The sequence below is a fragment of the Bos indicus genome, chromosome 7 (genome assembly GCF_029378745.1).
Source record: "Bos indicus isolate NIAB-ARS_2022 breed Sahiwal x Tharparkar chromosome 7, NIAB-ARS_B.indTharparkar_mat_pri_1.0, whole genome shotgun sequence".
Classification (NCBI taxonomy): domain Eukaryota; kingdom Metazoa; phylum Chordata; class Mammalia; order Artiodactyla; family Bovidae; genus Bos; species Bos indicus.
Genome location: NC_091766.1, coordinates 42,623,316 through 42,645,121, shown reverse-complemented (window position 1 = coordinate 42,645,121; position 21,806 = coordinate 42,623,316). Strand labels below are relative to the sequence as shown.

Here is a 21,806-nt window from a genome sequence, read left to right as displayed (position 1 = left end):
TTCTCTACAGAATTTCCATTACCAGGCAAGGTTCAAAACTCCTTATTTTTCCTGGTTTCATATCTACCTTAAATTCTATTTATCTCCAATCTCCTCTGCCTCTTGGAATTGCTGATAACTTCCGGATTATTTCTGTGATCAGGTACACTTCTCATTATGCGGCATTAGCCCTTTATTTTGCATAGAAAAGTGAATGCAACTGACTTGATGTTGATGGCAAGTCATGCATTTTGAAAATGAGACCAGTGGCTATGATTCTATGATACTATGTATATTAAATACTGGTTGGTATATCAGCAAAGATCTAGATAGAAGGCTTACTAATTTCCCATCAAGGGTCTGGAGACCTTGGTAGTGAATAACCTAGGGGAACACAGTCCCCAGACTTTAATTAATTTTGATTCCAGATTGTAATAGGAAAACTTAGAAATTAATTGGCAAACATTAAAATGTACAAAAATATTTCTCACTATGGAAAAATATTCAGATGTTTTAAAATATTTTCACATGATAAACCACAAGGCAAATGATGAATTTCCATCAGGGACATGTAGTCTGTCCTATGATAAATTTCAAAAATAGAAGGATACTCAATATTCAGTATTTCTACATTTACCTCACCCCCCCCAAGAAACTTCCCCCAACTTTTATATGATTCTTTTAGCCAGTATGACTTATAAAGAAGTTAATTGTATAGCAGTTTGATAATATAGCTTCATTTTAACATACTAACATATGGTAAATAAAATCAACTGAGATCAGAAGGACCTAAATTAATGGTCATCCCTCCAATTTTTTAACTGTAAATTTTGTTCAAGTAACTTAAATTTCTGAGTTTTAGTAATGTTGTCTGTGAACATGGGCATAGTAAAGCTGCCTCACTAGGCTGTGTTTTATATAACCCATTTGAATGAACAAAATTAATGTAGTCCTTGTAAAGTTTCTCAGAAAGTCAATGTGAAGTCTGTCTTGGTTAATTATTACCTGGTTTTGAGGGTATCTTTTGCATATCTAGAGGGAAACATAGTATCTAAAGACTTAATGTTTCCTGTCTCTAAAAGCAATCTGACTGACTATGACTGAATATTTGCCCACAAAGACTCAAAAATAATTTGCAAAATAATTATCATGAAAACCAGATTGTTTTAAAATATGCACTTCAGTTCTTTAAAAACAACTAGAAATGTCAAGGAAGTAAAAAATCAGGCAAACATATTCAGAAAAAGTTGGAAAAGTAAGGTACCTTAGTTAAAAAAAGGGTTGGAAATAATTGCATAATTTTATGTTTCACCAATGAAAATGCAATTATAAATTAATATGTAGTATTTTGGCAGTATCAACTCTTTGCATACAAATGTATAAATTAATAAATGTTTAATTTGTACAAGTGGTATGAACAAACATACCATACACTACTCTGGATTTTTTATCAAAATTTCTGCCTTGTTATATTGAATTTCTCCTTTGCATGTGTGCTTACACTTTCATGTTATAATACAGCTGTTTGAGGACAAAGATAACACTAATTCCTCTTTATATCATCTGTATTTAGGTCAGTGAACTACCACCAAAACTTCCCTGCTGCATATATTTGTATGGCCCAGGGGCTCAGAAAATTGTGTGAAATTCACATTTCAGTGTCCATCAGGAAGGTTTACTAGAATATGTTCATTCTTATTAATTTCCATATTAGCTACAGTTGCTTCTATACTTTCAGAGTTGATTAGTTGTGGCAGAGACACTATAGATCACAAAGCCTAAAATATTAAATATCTGAATACTAAAAGAAAAAGTTTGTTATCTTTATAAGTTTAATGAAAACATATTCACTAACTGTTAGTGAATATGAAATATGACATTATATTTAATTTTATTCTCCATTTTAAGAATGAAAAGATAATCAGGCTGGTGATATTCCCTAGAATGGTTTCATTCCAAAGATGGGTATATCTTTCCTCTTCTCCTTTGCATTAGCTTCTTGTCTTTTCCCAGCTGTTTGGAAGCCCTCCTCAGACCACCACTTTGCCTTTTGTGTTTCCTTTCCTTGGGGCTGGTCTTGATCATTGCCTCCTCTACAATGTCACAAACCTCCACCCATAGTTCTTCAGGCACCCTGTCTATCAGATCTAATCCCTTGAATGTATTTGTCACTTCCACAGCATAATCATAAGGGATTTGATTTAGGTCATATCTGAATGGCCTAGTGGTTTTCCCTATTTTCTTTAATTTAAGTCTGAATTTTGCAATATGGTGTTCATGATGAGAGCCCCAGTCAGCTCCAGGTCTTGTTTTTCCTGACTGTATAGAGCCTCCCCATCTTCAGTCACAAAGAATATAATCAATCTGATTTTGGTATTGATCATCTGGTGATGTCCATGTGTATAGTCGTCTTTTGTGTTGTTGGAAGAGGATGTTTGCTATGACCAGTGTGTTCTCTTGGAAAATCTTTGTTAGTCTTTGCCCTGCTTCATTTTGTACACTAAAGCCAAACTTGCCTGTTACTCCAAGTATCTCTTGACTTTTTACTTTTGCATTCCAGTCCCCTATGAAGAAAAGGACATCTTTTTTGGGTGTTAGTTCTAGAAGCTGTTTTCTTGAGATATAGAAACATATCTCAAGGAAATTTACTGAAGTGAGTAGCTTCAAATGAACAAGGAATTCTCACTGTCTAAGGGGAAGCAAATCAACTCTGCAGAGTTCCTGAGGTTTCATTCAAGGGAAGGGAAAAATGTTGGGGAGAAAACAGCAGAAGGGCAACATCTCATAATTTCCCCAATTGTTCAGTATACTACTTATAGGTATTATTCCTCCCTTTAAATTACAGTATGGAATTTGTATCCATTTATTTAATGTGATTTTAATAACTAATTATGAGTCTACTATGCAATAAGATATTTATACAGTAGGGTATGAGCTCATAACACCTCATACATATGTAAATGACTTTATCTCATCATCTTGTAGTTTAAAATGCCACTTTCCTTAGCATCTTGTATTATGAAAGATACCAGTTTATTTTAATATTAAACTTTGGAATGCACCTAAACCTGGTTCATTTAAAATAATTTTTATTGATTGTATTTCAACTTATCTGTTAATTTTAATAGTAAGCCAGCTCATGGAATTTTAGTTCATCTTGAGGTCCATAGTGAATTTATATTTTATTAGAAGAAATTTCTAATAACTTCAAAGATTTCAAATATTATTTAACTTAACAGGTAAACTAATTTTCTTAAATTTCTCCTTACATGATAATGCCCCAGTGAAAAATTAAGGACCTCCATTAGAAACCTGGAAATCACACGTGAAAAGTTTTATTTACGTAGGGTCGCAATCACCCTGGTTTCCTGAACCATGCAACACCTTGGGATTTAAACTCTGAATTGTAGTTTAGTCCATGGTCACAAGCATGTTCTTTCCACAACTGAGAAGTATTCCTTATCTACTAAGATACCCCACATCTCCCCATCAACTTCATGAGAGCTGCCACCACCTCCTTATTCCTCAGGCTGTAGATAAGGGGGTTCAGCATGGGAGTGAGGATGTTGCTGAAAAGAGAGAGAGCCTGGTCCTGCTCTGGACTATGTGAGGAAGTGAAAGTCATGTAGATGAATATGTTTGGGCCGAAGAAGAGACTTACCACAGTTAGGTGGGAAGAGCAGGTGGCCAGGGCTTTTTTCCTGCCCTTGACAGAGTTCATACGCAGGACAGTGAGGAAGATGAGTGTATAGGAAGCTATGATGAGACTGAAAGGCATAACAAGCAGTACAATGCTTGTGACCACCACCACTAACTGATACACTGAAGTGTCTTCACAGGAAAGCTTAATGAGGACTGGGACCTCACAGAAGAAATGGTGGATCTCCCTTGACCCACAGATGGGAAAATGCATAGGGTAGACTGTATGGATAAATGAACTTATGGAGCCTCCAATCCAACATCCAGCAACCATGTGCAGACAGAACCTGGGGCTCATGATGGTGAGATAATGCAGCGGGATGCAGACAGCCACGTAGCGGTCATAAGCCATGAGAGTCAAGATGAGGCATTCTGACATTCCCAACATCAAGTAGAAGAAACTCTGTGTTCCACAGCCAATCCATGATATGGTCTTTTTCCCTGTGAAAAAGTTAGAGGCTGTCTTCGGAACAATGGTGGAAGTTAATGTCAAGTCAATGAGGGAGAGTTGACTGAGGAGAATGTACATGGGTGTATGGAGCCGAGAGTCCCCCCAAATCAAGACAATGAGAAATAAGTTTCCCAGGAAAGCAAGGATGTAGATGAAAATGACCACGAAGTTGAGAACAATGGAATGCTGAAACTCAGGAAAGAGTCCCACAAGGATGAAATCAGTTACTGATGATGCATTCCCACCCACCATGCCTCTAAAAGAAATATAACAGGGCTGGGGAACAAATCAAATGCATTAGAACAATGAACACTCAGTACATGTCTTATATCAATATGTGGATCTAAAATTTTATATCTTTCCTCCCATTTGGACTTTCACAATATGTGCTATTAACTCCTCAGAAGTATTTAACTACATTTTGTTGAGCAATTGCCTAAAAGTGTGTTAAATAAAGATTATAAAAAATGATCAAATTTAGTTCCTCTTCACCTCGCTAAGATTCATCTTGTTTTCCTCTTTCTATTCTTTATTTTTTCCTCTCTCTTTGCTTTTTCTTGGAGAAACTTATCATAGCAATGGATCTACTTTCTACAAATTTGAACCTCAAAATGTATATATTATTTCTGATAGTCATGGACCCTGATTATTAACTCTTATAGATTTGGGCAAAAGAAATATCAACTTAATTCACTCAATTTAGTTTTGAAAATCACAAATCAATTGCTTTTCAAATTTTAATGAAATATCCCGTTGATTTACTTTCTATGGTAAGTGCCATCATAAACAGGCACAGGTGGTAAAGAATCTGCCTGTGAATGCAGGAGATGCAAGAGACACAGGTTCAATCCCTGGATTGGGACGATTCCCGGGAATAGGAAATGGCAACCCATTCCAGTAATCTTGCTTGGGAAATCCCATGGACAGAGGAGCCTGGCAGGCTATAGTCCATGGGTACACAAAGAGTCAGACTTGACTGAGCAACTTAGCAGGTATGCATACCATCATAGATGGAGTAATAGAAATTCCTAGACTTACATTATTACCTGCTAGGAAGCCATCAATATTCCCTATTTCTGACCAAATAAAGCTTATATTTTCAGTCTAGAATTTTAGATTTTCCATGACTTGGGTCCAAGAAAGCTTATAAATCTTAGATTCCATTAATTTAAAACAGATAACCCACATTCCAGTCAAACATACGTTCTCATGGTTTCTCCACAGGACTTATGTATTCACACAGCTGAACTCCTTCGCTTTTATTTCTGCTCAGAATTATCAGTATACTGAAAGCTGAAGAAGAAGAAATTTTCCTATCCACATTCCTACGGTCCCTAATAACATCAGACATATAATTATTTATCATCATAACTAAGAGACAGTGTAGCTTGGAGTCTAAGAGCATATGTCAGAGGCTGCATACGTGCTCAGTCACTCAGTCTTCTGACTCTTTGTGACCGCAAAGGACTGTAGCCTTGCAGGCTCCTCTGTCCATGGGATTTTTCAGGAACAAATACTGGATGGCTTACCATGTCTTCCTCCAAGTGATCTTCCTGACCCAGGGATCGAACCCACGTTTCCTGCGTCTCCTGCCCTGGCAGATGGATACTTACCACTGAGACACCTCAGGGTATCAAGGGCTAGGATACCCAAATTCAAGCCTAGCTGCATCATTTACTATCTGTGCCTCACTTTCCTGATCTTTAAAATAAGGAAGTTAATCAAATAACATCAAGAGTGTAGTCATGAAGCTTAGATGAGTTATTATTGTATATGTTTATTATAGTTTTCCATGTATACATATTTCTCCAACATAAATGTTGAGGTTTTAAGTGCTAGGATTATGTTTTACTTATCTACTCTATCTCAATAAAATCAGCACAGTAGCTATAGAAGAATATATAGTCAATGAATATTTAACCAGAAAGTTGAACAAACCCCATGGAGTTAGTAGTAAACATTTTCCTGTAGAATATATGACAAATCCCTCACTGGATTGGCATTGATGATGAGAACTAAAGCTCATTCCTTCCATGTCATCTTACGGAAAAGTGGATTTCCTGCTCCTGAATAAGACAGTTGCTGTATATGGGGAAATTTCATATTCTTTGCTGTTTTCTCTCAGAAGTGCAGTAATATAGCATAGACATCAAAATAGCTGGAAATCCTGTTCTCTATGAATGCAGCAGGAATTTCATAATTTAAACAATGCCTTCCTTTGGTTTAATGGTGATGGTTCATTTCTGAATGTGTTTATCCTGATGATTTTTGTAACAAAATGTCAGTTAATAAATACTATTATTGTTCCTTTAGTGACAACTCTGCTACAATATAAATTATGAAGGTAATCTTGTTGAAAATGATCAGGAAGCACACATTTTGCTAAAGTCATATTCATATGATTTCAGAAGAGTTACAGAATAGTTCTTGAAATACTTTTACCAGCCACTTATTTTTCATTCTACATTTACTTAGTAATCACTATATTTTACACATTCTGTACTAGGTGTTGAAGAAGGGGCAGCAATGCATTCAGATACAGTCAATACCTTCAATGAACTGTGAGCTTAGATATGAAATCATTTCTATCTACTAATCACAGAAGAGTGAAACAAGTGCTATAACTAAGTCTCCTATGGGGTGACATGCCAACGCAGAAGACAGAGCTAATGTCTGAGTACGATGTAAGTGGATAATTAGGTAAGGTTTAATTTGAGTTCTATCTACCTTGTGCTGTGCTTAGTCGCTCAGTCATGTCTGATTCTTCGTGATCCTATGGACTGTAGTCCATCAGGCTCCTCTGTCCGTGGGGATTCTCCAGGCAAGAATCTGGAGTGGGTTGCCATGCCCTCCTTCAGGGGATCTTCCCAATCCAGGGATCGAACCCAGGTCTCCCGCATTGCAGGTGGATTCTTCACCATTTTAGCCACCAGGGAAGCCCGATATCTACCTTAGTACACAGCAACTCATGTACATTTAAAGATTGAGGCAACACAGAGTTTGTTGTGGTTAAAAACACATTGATGGCGAAAATCACATTTCCTAAGTGAGTGGGAAACAAATTAGAATTCTTACACACTTTTTTATTCAACTGTTTTGAACTATATAACTCTGAAAGCCTGAGGTTTTCTCATTCCTGAGTAACCTCATGGAATTCTTAACTGGACAGTCATATCATGCCATGTAACTTGTCCTGCCATTTACTTCAATGAGTCGAGACATCCAACTCTTTTGGTATTTTATGTTGAACTCATATGTCTACTAAAAATACTTGATTTCTCTCGCTAGAATAATAATCAAAGGACTTCCAACTTAAAGTTAGTATGAGGTATGGCAAACATTCTAACATTCAAACATTCTAAATCTCAGAAATCATGAGTATCACTGCAACCACCCTATTTGACAATTTGCTTTAGGTCTGTGCTCCTGACTTTAATTACCCAAGGTATGATATTCTTTAAGATTATGAGTGGTTAACTTTATAACAATGAGAATACAACTGGCAAAGAGGTTAATGAAGATGACTAAGTCAGTGTTTAAAAATTTTGGAGCCAAAACTTTAAGAAAAAACCTCCAAATGTGTTTAATTTTTTACCTGATACTTTTATTTTGCTTTTTATAAATTCTTATTAAATAATAACCAGCTACCTGAAAACAAATTGTTGGTTGGTGTTCAGGAAGTAGAAACCTTGGATCATAGCATAACCCAATTATACACAGTATTTTTAAAATAGAACAATAAACTATCCCTTAGTAAATATTTCTGTATTATTTATTAAACTTTTCTCACAAAAGTGGATCAATTTTATTAGTTTAATTCAATGGAATAAGTACTTACTGAGAGTCAACTCTGAATATATTTCCATTATTTCTCTAATATGGAAGATGAATCTGCTTATAAAGAGGACAGTGTGATATTAACCTGTAGAATTTTATTGACCTTTTAAGACTTTTTACAATGATATGACTACTATATCTTTTTAGGAACAGAGTTTGCCCTTATTGTTAGCATACTTTGAGGCCATACCTATTATGGGTTCATACAAGGCAGATGGAAATGAAATCACAACTCAGTCATCAAACAGCTTTTCTAAAGCAGCAGGATTGATTCAAGAAATTATCAAGAGATTAAATCGTTTCCTGAGTTTAGGTGAATCTTTGGATATCAGTTTTGAGTATAAATGAATAGTAATTCTCATTCTCAAATGTTTTACTTGACATCATAAATAGTACCTGCTTAGTATTATACTGTGTTTGATTATATGAGTATTTATGACTCATTATTTAATTGATGTAATTCCTACAGATAGTCAAACAGAAATGTAATTCTATGTAGTTTTCCCCTAGACCTCAATCCTGGGAAGCCTACAGTCAGATTTTTATTTTCCTTTGACAAATACAATCACCAAAGTCTGACATTTGAGGACTTAATCATATAGATTCTCTACAGAATTTCCATTACCAGGCAAGGTTCGAAACTCTTTATTTTCCTGGTTTCATTTCTACCTTAAATTCTATTTGTCTCCAGTCTCCTCTGCCTCTTGGAATTGCTGAAAACTTCCAAATTTTCTGTGATCAGGCACACCTTCTCACTATGCAGCATTAGCCCTTTATTTTGCATAGAAAAGTGAATGCAACTGACATGATGTTGATGGCAAGTCATGCATTTTGAAAGTGAGATCAGTGGCTATGATTCTGTGTATATTATATACTGGTTGGTATATCAGTGAAGATCTAACTTGATAGTAAGATTGTTTAATAATTTTCCTTCAAGGATCTGGAGACCTTGTTAGTGAGTGACTTATGGGAACACAGTCCCCAGACTTTAATTAATTTTGATTCCAGATTGTAATAGGAAAACTTAGAAATTAATTGGCAAACATTAAAATGTACAAAAATATTTCTCACTATGGAAAAATATTCAGATGTTTTAAAATATTTTCACATGATAAACCACAAGGCAAATGATGAATTTCCATCAGGGACATGTAGTCTGTCCTATGATAAATTTCAAAAATAGAAGGATACTCAATATTCAGTATTTCTACATTTACCTCACCCCCCCCAAGAAACTTCCCCCAACTTTTATATGATTCTTTTAGCCAGTATGACTTATAAAGAAGTTAATTGTATAGCAGTTTGATAATATAGCTTCATTTTAACATACTAACATATGGTAAATAAAATCAACTGAGATCAGAAGGACCTAAATTAATGGTCATCCCTCCAATTTTTTAACTGTAAATTTTGTTCAAGTAACTTAAATTTCTGAGTTTTAGTAATGTTGTCTGTGAACATGGGCATAGTAAAGCTGCCTCACTAGGCTGTGTTTTATATAACCCATTTGAATGAACAAAATTAATGTAGTCCTTGTAAAGTTTCTCAGAAAGTCAATGTGAAGTCTGTCTTGGTTAATTATTACCTGGTTTTGAGGGTATCTTTTGCATATCTAGAGGGAAACATAGTATCTAAAGACTTAATGTTTCCTGTCTCTAAAAGCAATCTGACTGACTATGACTGAATATTTGCCCACAAAGACTCAAAAATAATTTGCAAAATAATTATCATGAAAACCAGATTGTTTTAAAATATGCACTTCAGTTCTTTAAAAACAACTAGAAATGTCAAGGAAGTAAAAAATCAGGCAAACATATTCAGAAAAAGTTGGAAAAGTAAGGTACCTTAGTTAAAAAAAGGGTTGGAAATAATTGCATAATTTTATGTTTCACCAATGAAAATGCAATTATAAATTAATATGTAGTATTTTGGCAGTATCAACTCTTTGCATACAAATGTATAAATTAATAAATGTTTAATTTGTACAAGTGGTATGAACAAACATACCATACACTACTCTGGATTTTTTATCAAAATTTCTGCCTTGTTATATTGAATTTCTCCTTTGCATGTGTGCTTACACTTTCATGTTATAATACAGCTGTTTGAGGACAAAGATAACACTAATTCCTCTTTATATCATCTGTATTTAGGTCAGTGAACTACCACCAAAACTTCCCTGCTGCATATATTTGTATGGCCCAGGGGCTCAGAAAATTGTGTGAAATTCACATTTCAGTGTCCATCAGGAAGGTTTACTAGAATATGTTCATTCTTATTAATTTCCATATTAGCTACAGTTGCTTCTATACTTTCAGAGTTGATTAGTTGTGGCAGAGACACTATAGATCACAAAGCCTAAAATATTAAATATCTGAATACTAAAAGAAAAAGTTTGTTATCTTTATAAGTTTAATGAAAACATATTCACTAACTGTTAGTGAATATGAAATATGACATTATATTTAATTTTATTCTCCATTTTAAGAATGAAAAGATAATCAGGCTGGTGATATTCCCTAGAATGGTTTCATTCCAAAGATGGGTATATCTTTCCTCTTCTCCTTTGCATTAGCTTCTTGTCTTTTCCCAGCTGTTTGGAAGCCCTCCTCAGACCACCACTTTGCCTTTTGTGTTTCCTTTCCTTGGGGCTGGTCTTGATCATTGCCTCCTCTACAATGTCACAAACCTCCACCCATAGTTCTTCAGGCACCCTGTCTATCAGATCTAATCCCTTGAATGTATTTGTCACTTCCACAGCATAATCATAAGGGATTTGATTTAGGTCATATCTGAATGGCCTAGTGGTTTTCCCTATTTTCTTTAATTTAAGTCTGAATTTTGCAATATGGTGTTCATGATGAGAGCCCCAGTCAGCTCCAGGTCTTGTTTTTCCTGACTGTATAGAGCCTCCCCATCTTCAGTCACAAAGAATATAATCAATCTGATTTTGGTATTGATCATCTGGTGATGTCCATGTGTATAGTCGTCTTTTGTGTTGTTGGAAGAGGATGTTTGCTATGACCAGTGTGTTCTCTTGGAAAATCTTTGTTAGTCTTTGCCCTGCTTCATTTTGTACACTAAAGCCAAACTTGCCTGTTACTCCAAGTATCTCTTGACTTTTTACTTTTGCATTCCAGTCCCCTATGAAGAAAAGGACATCTTTTTTGGGTGTTAGTTCTAGAAGCTGTTTTCTTGAGATATAGAAACATATCTCAAGGAAATTTACTGAAGTGAGTAGCTTCAAATGAACAAGGAATTCTCACTGTCTAAGGGGAAGCAAATCAACTCTGCAGAGTTCCTGAGGTTTCATTCAAGGGAAGGGAAAAATGTTGGGGAGAAAACAGCAGAAGGGCAACATCTCATAATTTCCCCAATTGTTCAGTATACTACTTATAGGTATTATTCCTCCCTTTAAATTACAGTATGGAATTTGTATCCATTTATTTAATGTGATTTTAATAACTAATTATGAGTCTACTATGCAATAAGATATTTATACAGTAGGGTATGAGCTCATAACACCTCATACATATGTAAATGACTTTATCTCATCATCTTGTAGTTTAAAATGCCACTTTCCTTAGCATCTTGTATTATGAAAGATACCAGTTTATTTTAATATTAAACTTTGGAATGCACCTAAACCTGGTTCATTTAAAATAATTTTTATTGATTGTATTTCAACTTATCTGTTAATTTTAATAGTAAGCCAGCTCATGGAATTTTAGTTCATCTTGAGGTCCATAGTGAATTTATATTTTATTAGAAGAAATTTCTAATAACTTCAAAGATTTCAAATATTATTTAACTTAACAGGTAAACTAATTTTCTTAAATTTCTCCTTACATGATAATGCCCCAGTGAAAAATTAAGGACCTCCATTAGAAACCTGGAAATCACACGTGAAAAGTTTTATTTACGTAGGGTCGCAATCACCCTGGTTTCCTGAACCATGCAACACCTTGGGATTTAAACTCTGAATTGTAGTTTAGTCCATGGTCACAAGCATGTTCTTTCCACAACTGAGAAGTATTCCTTATCTACTAAGATACCCCACATCTCCCCATCAACTTCATGAGAGCTGCCACCACCTCCTTATTCCTCAGGCTGTAGATAAGGGGGTTCAGCATGGGAGTGAGGATGTTGCTGAAAAGAGAGAGAGCCTGGTCCTGCTCTGGACTATGTGAGGAAGTGAAAGTCATGTAGATGAATATGTTTGGGCCGAAGAAGAGACTTACCACAGTTAGGTGGGAAGAGCAGGTGGCCAGGGCTTTTTTCCTGCCCTTGACAGAGTTCATACGCAGGACAGTGAGGAAGATGAGTGTATAGGAAGCTATGATGAGACTGAAAGGCATAACAAGCAGTACAATGCTTGTGACCACCACCACTAACTGATACACTGAAGTGTCTTCACAGGAAAGCTTAATGAGGACTGGGACCTCACAGAAGAAATGGTGGATCTCCCTTGACCCACAGATGGGAAAATGCATAGGGTAGACTGTATGGATAAATGAACTTATGGAGCCTCCAATCCAACATCCAGCAACCATGTGCAGACAGAACCTGGGGCTCATGATGGTGAGATAATGCAGCGGGATGCAGACAGCCACGTAGCGGTCATAAGCCATGAGAGTCAAGATGAGGCATTCTGACATTCCCAACATCAAGTAGAAGAAACTCTGTGTTCCACAGCCAATCCATGATATGGTCTTTTTCCCTGTGAAAAAGTTAGAGGCTGTCTTCGGAACAATGGTGGAAGTTAATGTCAAGTCAATGAGGGAGAGTTGACTGAGGAGAATGTACATGGGTGTATGGAGCCGAGAGTCCCCCCAAATCAAGACAATGAGAAATAAGTTTCCCAGGAAAGCAAGGATGTAGATGAAAATGACCACGAAGTTGAGAACAATGGAATGCTGAAACTCAGGAAAGAGTCCCACAAGGATGAAATCAGTTACTGATGATGCATTCCCACCCACCATGCCTCTAAAAGAAATATAACAGGGCTGGGGAACAAATCAAATGCATTAGAACAATGAACACTCAGTACATGTCTTATATCAATATGTGGATCTAAAATTTTATATCTTTCCTCCCATTTGGACTTTCACAATATGTGCTATTAACTCCTCAGAAGTATTTAACTACATTTTGTTGAGCAATTGCCTAAAAGTGTGTTAAATAAAGATTATAAAAAATGATCAAATTTAGTTCCTCTTCACCTCGCTAAGATTCATCTTGTTTTCCTCTTTCTATTCTTTATTTTTTCCTCTCTCTTTGCTTTTTCTTGGAGAAACTTATCATAGCAATGGATCTACTTTCTACAAATTTGAACCTCAAAATGTATATATTATTTCTGATAGTCATGGACCCTGATTATTAACTCTTATAGATTTGGGCAAAAGAAATATCAACTTAATTCACTCAATTTAGTTTTGAAAATCACAAATCAATTGCTTTTCAAATTTTAATGAAATATCCCGTTGATTTACTTTCTATGGTAAGTGCCATCATAAACAGGCACAGGTGGTAAAGAATCTGCCTGTGAATGCAGGAGATGCAAGAGACACAGGTTCAATCCCTGGATTGGGACGATTCCCGGGAATAGGAAATGGCAACCCATTCCAGTAATCTTGCTTGGGAAATCCCATGGACAGAGGAGCCTGGCAGGCTATAGTCCATGGGTACACAAAGAGTCAGACTTGACTGAGCAACTTAGCAGGTATGCATACCATCATAGATGGAGTAATAGAAATTCCTAGACTTACATTATTACCTGCTAGGAAGCCATCAATATTCCCTATTTCTGACCAAATAAAGCTTATATTTTCAGTCTAGAATTTTAGATTTTCCATGACTTGGGTCCAAGAAAGCTTATAAATCTTAGATTCCATTAATTTAAAACAGATAACCCACATTCCAGTCAAACATACGTTCTCATGGTTTCTCCACAGGACTTATGTATTCACACAGCTGAACTCCTTCGCTTTTATTTCTGCTCAGAATTATCAGTATACTGAAAGCTGAAGAAGAAGAAATTTTCCTATCCACATTCCTACGGTCCCTAATAACATCAGACATATAATTATTTATCATCATAACTAAGAGACAGTGTAGCTTGGAGTCTAAGAGCATATGTCAGAGGCTGCATACGTGCTCAGTCACTCAGTCTTCTGACTCTTTGTGACCGCAAAGGACTGTAGCCTTGCAGGCTCCTCTGTCCATGGGATTTTTCAGGAACAAATACTGGATGGCTTACCATGTCTTCCTCCAAGTGATCTTCCTGACCCAGGGATCGAACCCACGTTTCCTGCGTCTCCTGCCCTGGCAGATGGATACTTACCACTGAGACACCTCAGGGTATCAAGGGCTAGGATACCCAAATTCAAGCCTAGCTGCATCATTTACTATCTGTGCCTCACTTTCCTGATCTTTAAAATAAGGAAGTTAATCAAATAACATCAAGAGTGTAGTCATGAAGCTTAGATGAGTTATTATTGTATATGTTTATTATAGTTTTCCATGTATACATATTTCTCCAACATAAATGTTGAGGTTTTAAGTGCTAGGATTATGTTTTACTTATCTACTCTATCTCAATAAAATCAGCACAGTAGCTATAGAAGAATATATAGTCAATGAATATTTAACCAGAAAGTTGAACAAACCCCATGGAGTTAGTAGTAAACATTTTCCTGTAGAATATATGACAAATCCCTCACTGGATTGGCATTGATGATGAGAACTAAAGCTCATTCCTTCCATGTCATCTTACGGAAAAGTGGATTTCCTGCTCCTGAATAAGACAGTTGCTGTATATGGGGAAATTTCATATTCTTTGCTGTTTTCTCTCAGAAGTGCAGTAATATAGCATAGACATCAAAATAGCTGGAAATCCTGTTCTCTATGAATGCAGCAGGAATTTCATAATTTAAACAATGCCTTCCTTTGGTTTAATGGTGATGGTTCATTTCTGAATGTGTTTATCCTGATGATTTTTGTAACAAAATGTCAGTTAATAAATACTATTATTGTTCCTTTAGTGACAACTCTGCTACAATATAAATTATGAAGGTAATCTTGTTGAAAATGATCAGGAAGCACACATTTTGCTAAAGTCATATTCATATGATTTCAGAAGAGTTACAGAATAGTTCTTGAAATACTTTTACCAGCCACTTATTTTTCATTCTACATTTACTTAGTAATCACTATATTTTACACATTCTGTACTAGGTGTTGAAGAAGGGGCAGCAATGCATTCAGATACAGTCAATACCTTCAATGAACTGTGAGCTTAGATATGAAATCATTTCTATCTACTAATCACAGAAGAGTGAAACAAGTGCTATAACTAAGTCTCCTATGGGGTGACATGCCAACGCAGAAGACAGAGCTAATGTCTGAGTACGATGTAAGTGGATAATTAGGTAAGGTTTAATTTGAGTTCTATCTACCTTGTGCTGTGCTTAGTCGCTCAGTCATGTCTGATTCTTCGTGATCCTATGGACTGTAGTCCATCAGGCTCCTCTGTCCGTGGGGATTCTCCAGGCAAGAATCTGGAGTGGGTTGCCATGCCCTCCTTCAGGGGATCTTCCCAATCCAGGGATCGAACCCAGGTCTCCCGCATTGCAGGTGGATTCTTCACCATTTTAGCCACCAGGGAAGCCCGATATCTACCTTAGTACACAGCAACTCATGTACATTTAAAGATTGAGGCAACACAGAGTTTGTTGTGGTTAAAAACACATTGATGGCGAAAATCACATTTCCTAAGTGAGTGGGAAACAAATTAGAATTCTTACACACTTTTTTATTCAACTGTTTTGAACTATATAACTCTGAAAGCCTGAGGTTTTCTCATTCCTGAGTAACCTCATGGAATTCTTAACTGGACAGTCATATCATGCCATGTAACTTGTCCTGCCATTTACTTCAATGAGTCGAGACATCCAACTCTTTTGGTATTTTATGTTGAACTCATATGTCTACTAAAAATACTTGATTTCTCTCGCTAGAATAATAATCAAAGGACTTCCAACTTAAAGTTAGTATGAGGTATGGCAAACATTCTAACATTCAAACATTCTAAATCTCAGAAATCATGAGTATCACTGCAACCACCCTATTTGACAATTTGCTTTAGGTCTGTGCTCCTGACTTTAATTACCCAAGGTATGATATTCTTTAAGATTATGAGTGGTTAACTTTATAACAATGAGAATACAACTGGCAAAGAGGTTAATGAAGATGACTAAGTCAGTGTTTAAAAATTTTGGAGCCAAAACTTTAAGAAAAAACCTCCAAATGTGTTTAATTTTTTACCTGATACTTTTATTTTGCTTTTTATAAATTCTTATTAAATAATAACCAGCTACCTGAAAACAAATTGTTGGTTGGTGTTCAGGAAGTAGAAACCTTGGATCATAGCATAACCCAATTATACACAGTATTTTTAAAATAGAACAATAAACTATCCCTTAGTAAATATTTCTGTATTATTTATTAAACTTTTCTCACAAAAGTGGATCAATTTTATTAGTTTAATTCAATGGAATAAGTACTTACTGAGAGTCAACTCTGAATATATTTCCATTATTTCTCTAATATGGAAGATGAATCTGCTTATAAAGAGGACAGTGTGATATTAACCTGTAGAATTTTATTGACCTTTTAAGACTTTTTACAATGATATGACTACTATATCTTTTTAGGAACAGAGTTTGCCCTTATTGTTAGCATACTTTGAGGCCATACCTATTATGGGTTCATACAAGGCAGATGGAAATGAAATCACAACTCAGTCATCAAACAGCTTTTCTAAAGCAGCAGGATTGATTCAAGAAATTATCAAGAGATTAAATCGTTTCCTGAGTTTAGGTGAATCTTTGGATATCAGTTTTGAGTATAAATGAATAGTAATTCTCATTCTCAAATGTTTTACTTGACATCATAAATAGTACCTGCTTAGTATTATACTGTGTTTGATTATATGAGTATTTATGACTCATTATTTAATTGATGTAATTCCTACAGATAGTCAAACAGAAATGTAATTCTATGTAGTTTTCCCCTAGACCTCAATCCTGGGAAGCCTACAGTCAGATTTTTATTTTCCTTTGACAAATACAATCACCAAAGTCTGACATTTGAGGACTTAATCATATAGATTCTCTACAGAATTTCCATTACCAGGCAAGGTTCGAAACTCTTTATTTTCCTGGTTTCATTTCTACCTTAAATTCTATTTGTCTCCAGTCTCCTCTGCCTCTTGGAATTGCTGAAAACTTCCAAATTTTCTGTGATCAGGCACACCTTCTCACTATGCAGCATTAGCCCTTTATTTTGCATAGAAAAGTGAATGCAACTGACATGATGTTGATGGCAAGTCATGCATTTTGAAAGTGAGATCAGTGGCTATGATTCTGTGTATATTATATACTGGTTGGTATATCAGTGAAGATCTAACTTGATAGTAAGATTGTTTAATAATTTTCCTTCAAGGATCTGGAGACCTTGTTAGTGAGTGACTTATGGGAACACAGTCCCCAGACTTTAATTAATTTTGATTCCAGATTGTAATAGGAAAACTTAGAAATTAATTGGCAAACATTAAAATGTACAAAAATATTTCTCACTATGGAAAAATATTCAGATGTTTTAAAATATTTTCACATGATAAACCACAAGGCAAATGATGAATTTCCATCAGGGACATGTAGTCTGTCCTATGATAAATTTCAAAAATAGAAGGATACTCAATATTCAGTATTTCTACATTTACCTCACCCCCCCCAAGAAACTTCCCCCAACTTTTATATGATTCTTTTAGCCAGTATGACTTATAAAGAAGTTAATTGTATAGCAGTTTGATAATATAGCTTCATTTTAACATACTAACATATGGTAAATAAAATCAACTGAGATCAGAAGGACCTAAATTAATGGTCATCCCTCCAATTTTTTAACTGTAAATTTTGTTCAAGTAACTTAAATTTCTGAGTTTTAGTAATGTTGTCTGTGAACATGGGCATAGTAAAGCTGCCTCACTAGGCTGTGTTTTATATAACCCATTTGAATGAACAAAATTAATGTAGTCCTTGTAAAGTTTCTCAGAAAGTCAATGTGAAGTCTGTCTTGGTTAATTATTACCTGGTTTTGAGGGTATCTTTTGCATATCTAGAGGGAAACATAGTATCTAAAGACTTAATGTTTCCTGTCTCTAAAAGCAATCTGACTGACTATGACTGAATATTTGCCCACAAAGACTCAAAAATAATTTGCAAAATAATTATCATGAAAACCAGATTGTTTTAAAATATGCACTTCAGTTCTTTAAAAACAACTAGAAATGTCAAGGAAGTAAAAAATCAGGCAAACATATTCAGAAAAAGTTGGAAAAGTAAGGTACCTTAGTTAAAAAAAGGGTTGGAAATAATTGCATAATTTTATGTTTCACCAATGAAAATGCAATTATAAATTAATATGTAGTATTTTGGCAGTATCAACTCTTTGCATACAAATGTATAAATTAATAAATGTTTAATTTGTACAAGTGGTATGAACAAACATACCATACACTACTCTGGATTTTTTATCAAAATTTCTGCCTTGTTATATTGAATTTCTCCTTTGCATGTGTGCTTACACTTTCATGTTATAATACAGCTGTTTGAGGACAAAGATAACACTAATTCCTCTTTATATCATCTGTATTTAGGTCAGTGAACTACCACCAAAACTTCCCTGCTGCATATATTTGTATGGCCCAGGGGCTCAGAAAATTGTGTGAAATTCACATTTCAGTGTCCATCAGGAAGGTTTACTAGAATATGTTCATTCTTATTAATTTCCATATTAGCTACAGTTGCTTCTATACTTTCAGAGTTGATTAGTTGTGGCAGAGACACTATAGATCACAAAGCCTAAAATATTAAATATCTGAATACTAAAAGAAAAAGTTTGTTATCTTTATAAGTTTAATGAAAACATATTCACTAACTGTTAGTGAATATGAAATATGACATTATATTTAATTTTATTCTCCATTTTAAGAATGAAAAGATAATCAGGCTGGTGATATTCCCTAGAATGGTTTCATTCCAAAGATGGGTATATCTTTCCTCTTCTCCTTTGCATTAGCTTCTTGTCTTTTCCCAGCTGTTTGGAAGCCCTCCTCAGACCACCACTTTGCCTTTTGTGTTTCCTTTCCTTGGGGCTGGTCTTGATCATTGCCTCCTCTACAATGTCACAAACCTCCACCCATAGTTCTTCAGGCACCCTGTCTATCAGATCTAATCCCTTGAATGTATTTGTCACTTCCACAGCATAATCATAAGGGATTTGATTTAGGTCATATCTGAATGGCCTAGTGGTTTTCCCTATTTTCTTTAATTTAAGTCTGAATTTTGCAATATGGTGTTCATGATGAGAGCCCCAGTCAGCTCCAGGTCTTGTTTTTCCTGACTGTATAGAGCCTCCCCATCTTCAGTCACAAAGAATATAATCAATCTGATTTTGGTATTGATCATCTGGTGATGTCCATGTGTATAGTCGTCTTTTGTGTTGTTGGAAGAGGATGTTTGCTATGACCAGTGTGTTCTCTTGGAAAATCTTTGTTAGTCTTTGCCCTGCTTCATTTTGTACACTAAAGCCAAACTTGCCTGTTACTCCAAGTATCTCTTGACTTTTTACTTTTGCATTCCAGTCCCCTATGAAGAAAAGGACATCTTTTTTGGGTGTTAGTTCTAGAAGCTGTTTTCTTGAGATATAGAAACATATCTCAAGGAAATTTACTGAAGTGAGTAGCTTCAAATGAACAAGGAATTCTCACTGTCTAAGGGGAAGCAAATCAACTCTGCAGAGTTCCTGAGGTTTCATTCAAGGGAAGGGAAAAATGTTGGGGAGAAAACAGCAGAAGGGCAACATCTCATAATTTCCCCAATTGTTCAGTATACTACTTATAGGTATTATTCCTCCCTTTAAATTACAGTATGGAATTTGTATCCATTTATTTAATGTGATTTTAATAACTAATTATGAGTCTACTATGCAATAAGATATTTATACAGTAGGGTATGAGCTCATAACACCTCATACATATGTAAATGACTTTATCTCATCATCTTGTAGTTTAAAATGCCACTTTCCTTAGCATCTTGTATTATGAAAGATACCAGTTTATTTTAATATTAAACTTTGGAATGCACCTAAACCTGGTTCATTTAAAATAATTTTTATTGATTGTATTTCAACTTATCTGTTAATTTTAATAGTAAGCCAGCTCATGGAATTTTAGTTCATCTTGAGGTCCATAGTGAATTTATATTTTATTAGAAGAAATTTCTAATAACTTCAAAGATTTCAAATATTATTTAACTTAACAGGTAAACTAATTTTCTTAAATTTCTCCTTACATGATAATGCCCCAGTGAAAAATTAAGGACCTCCATTAGAAACCTGGAAATCACACGTGAAAAGTTTTATTTACGTAGGGTCGCAATCACCCTGGTTTCCTGAACCATGCAACACCTTGGGATTTAAACTCTGAATTGTAGTTTAGTCCATGGTCACAAGCATGTTCTTTCCACAACTGAGAAGTATTCCTTATCTACTAAGATACCCCACATCTCCCCATCAACTTCATGAGAGCTGCCACCACCTCCTTATTCCTCAGGCTGTAGATAAGGGGGTTCAGCATGGGAGTGAGGATGTTGCTGAAAAGAGAGAGAGCCTGGTCCTGCTCTGGACTATGTGAGGAAGTGAAAGTCATGTAGATGAATATGTTTGGGCCGAAGAAGAGACTTACCACAGTTAGGTGGGAAGAGCAGGTGGCCAGGGCTTTTTTCCTGCCCTTGACAGAGTTCATACGCAGGACAGTGAGGAAGATGAGTGTATAGGAAGCTATGATGAGACTGAAAGGCATAACAAGCAGTACAATGCTTGTGACCACCACCACTAACTGATACACTGAAGTGTCTTCACAGGAAAGCTTAATGAGGACTGGGACCTCACAGAAGAAATGGTGGATCTCCCTTGACCCACAGATGGGAAAATGCATAGGGTAGACTGTATGGATAAATGAACTTATGGAGCCTCCAATCCAACATCCAGCAACCATGTGCAGACAGAACCTGGGGCTCATGATGGTGAGATAATGCAGCGGGATGCAGACAGCCACGTAGCGGTCATAAGCCATGAGAGTCAAGATGAGGCATTCTGACATTCCCAACATCAAGTAGAAGAAACTCTGTGTTCCACAGCCAATCCATGATATGGTCTTTTTCCCTGTGAAAAAGTTAGAGGCTGTCTTCGGAACAATGGTGGAAGTTAATGTCAAGTCAATGAGGGAGAGTTGACTGAGGAGAATGTACATGGGTGTATGGAGCCGAGAGTCCCCCCAAATCAAGACAATGAGAAATAAGTTTCCCAGGAAAGCAAGGATGTAGATGAAAATGACCACGAAGTTGAGAACAATGGAATGCTGAAACTCAGGAAAGAGTCCCACAAGGATGAAATCAGTTACTGATGATGCATTCCCACCCACCATGCCTCTAAAAGAAATATAACAGGGCTGGGGAACAAATCAAATGCATTAGAACAATGAACACTCAGTACATGTCTTATATCAATATGTGGATCTAAAATTTTATATCTTTCCTCCCATTTGGACTTTCACAATATGTGCTATTAACTCCTCAGAAGTATTTAACTACATTTTGTTGAGCAATTGCCTAAAAGTGTGTTAAATAAAGATTATAAAAAATGATCAAATTTAGTTCCTCTTCACCTCGCTAAGATTCATCTTGTTTTCCTCTTTCTATTCTTTATTTTTTCCTCT

At 35.7% G+C, this 21,806-nt stretch overlaps 3 protein-coding genes across 3 annotated transcripts; all 3 read right to left on the bottom strand.

Annotated features, from left to right (window-relative positions):
• Nucleotides 1-44: 44 nt before the first annotated feature.
• On the bottom strand, nucleotides 45-4,395 carry LOC139184138 (olfactory receptor 2L8-like). Its single transcript, XM_070793405.1, has one exon. The coding sequence runs from the start codon at nucleotides 4,379-4,381 to the stop codon at nucleotides 3,446-3,448; it is 936 nt and encodes a 311-aa protein (XP_070649506.1). The 5' UTR covers nucleotides 4,382-4,395; the 3' UTR covers nucleotides 45-3,445.
• A 7,612-nt stretch (nucleotides 4,396-12,007) lies between these two features.
• On the bottom strand, nucleotides 12,008-20,575 carry LOC139184137 (olfactory receptor 2L8-like). The gene has a single exon (XM_070793404.1). The coding sequence runs from the start codon at nucleotides 12,946-12,948 to the stop codon at nucleotides 12,013-12,015; it is 936 nt and encodes a 311-aa protein (XP_070649505.1). The 5' UTR covers nucleotides 12,949-20,575; the 3' UTR covers nucleotides 12,008-12,012.
• A 4-nt stretch (nucleotides 20,576-20,579) lies between these two features.
• LOC109561252 (olfactory receptor 2L8-like) lies at nucleotides 20,580-21,515 on the bottom strand. Its single transcript, XM_019963636.2, has one exon. It carries the CDS (start codon nucleotides 21,513-21,515, stop codon nucleotides 20,580-20,582), a length of 936 nt encoding a protein of 311 aa, XP_019819195.2.
• Nucleotides 21,516-21,806: the final 291 nt, after the last annotated feature.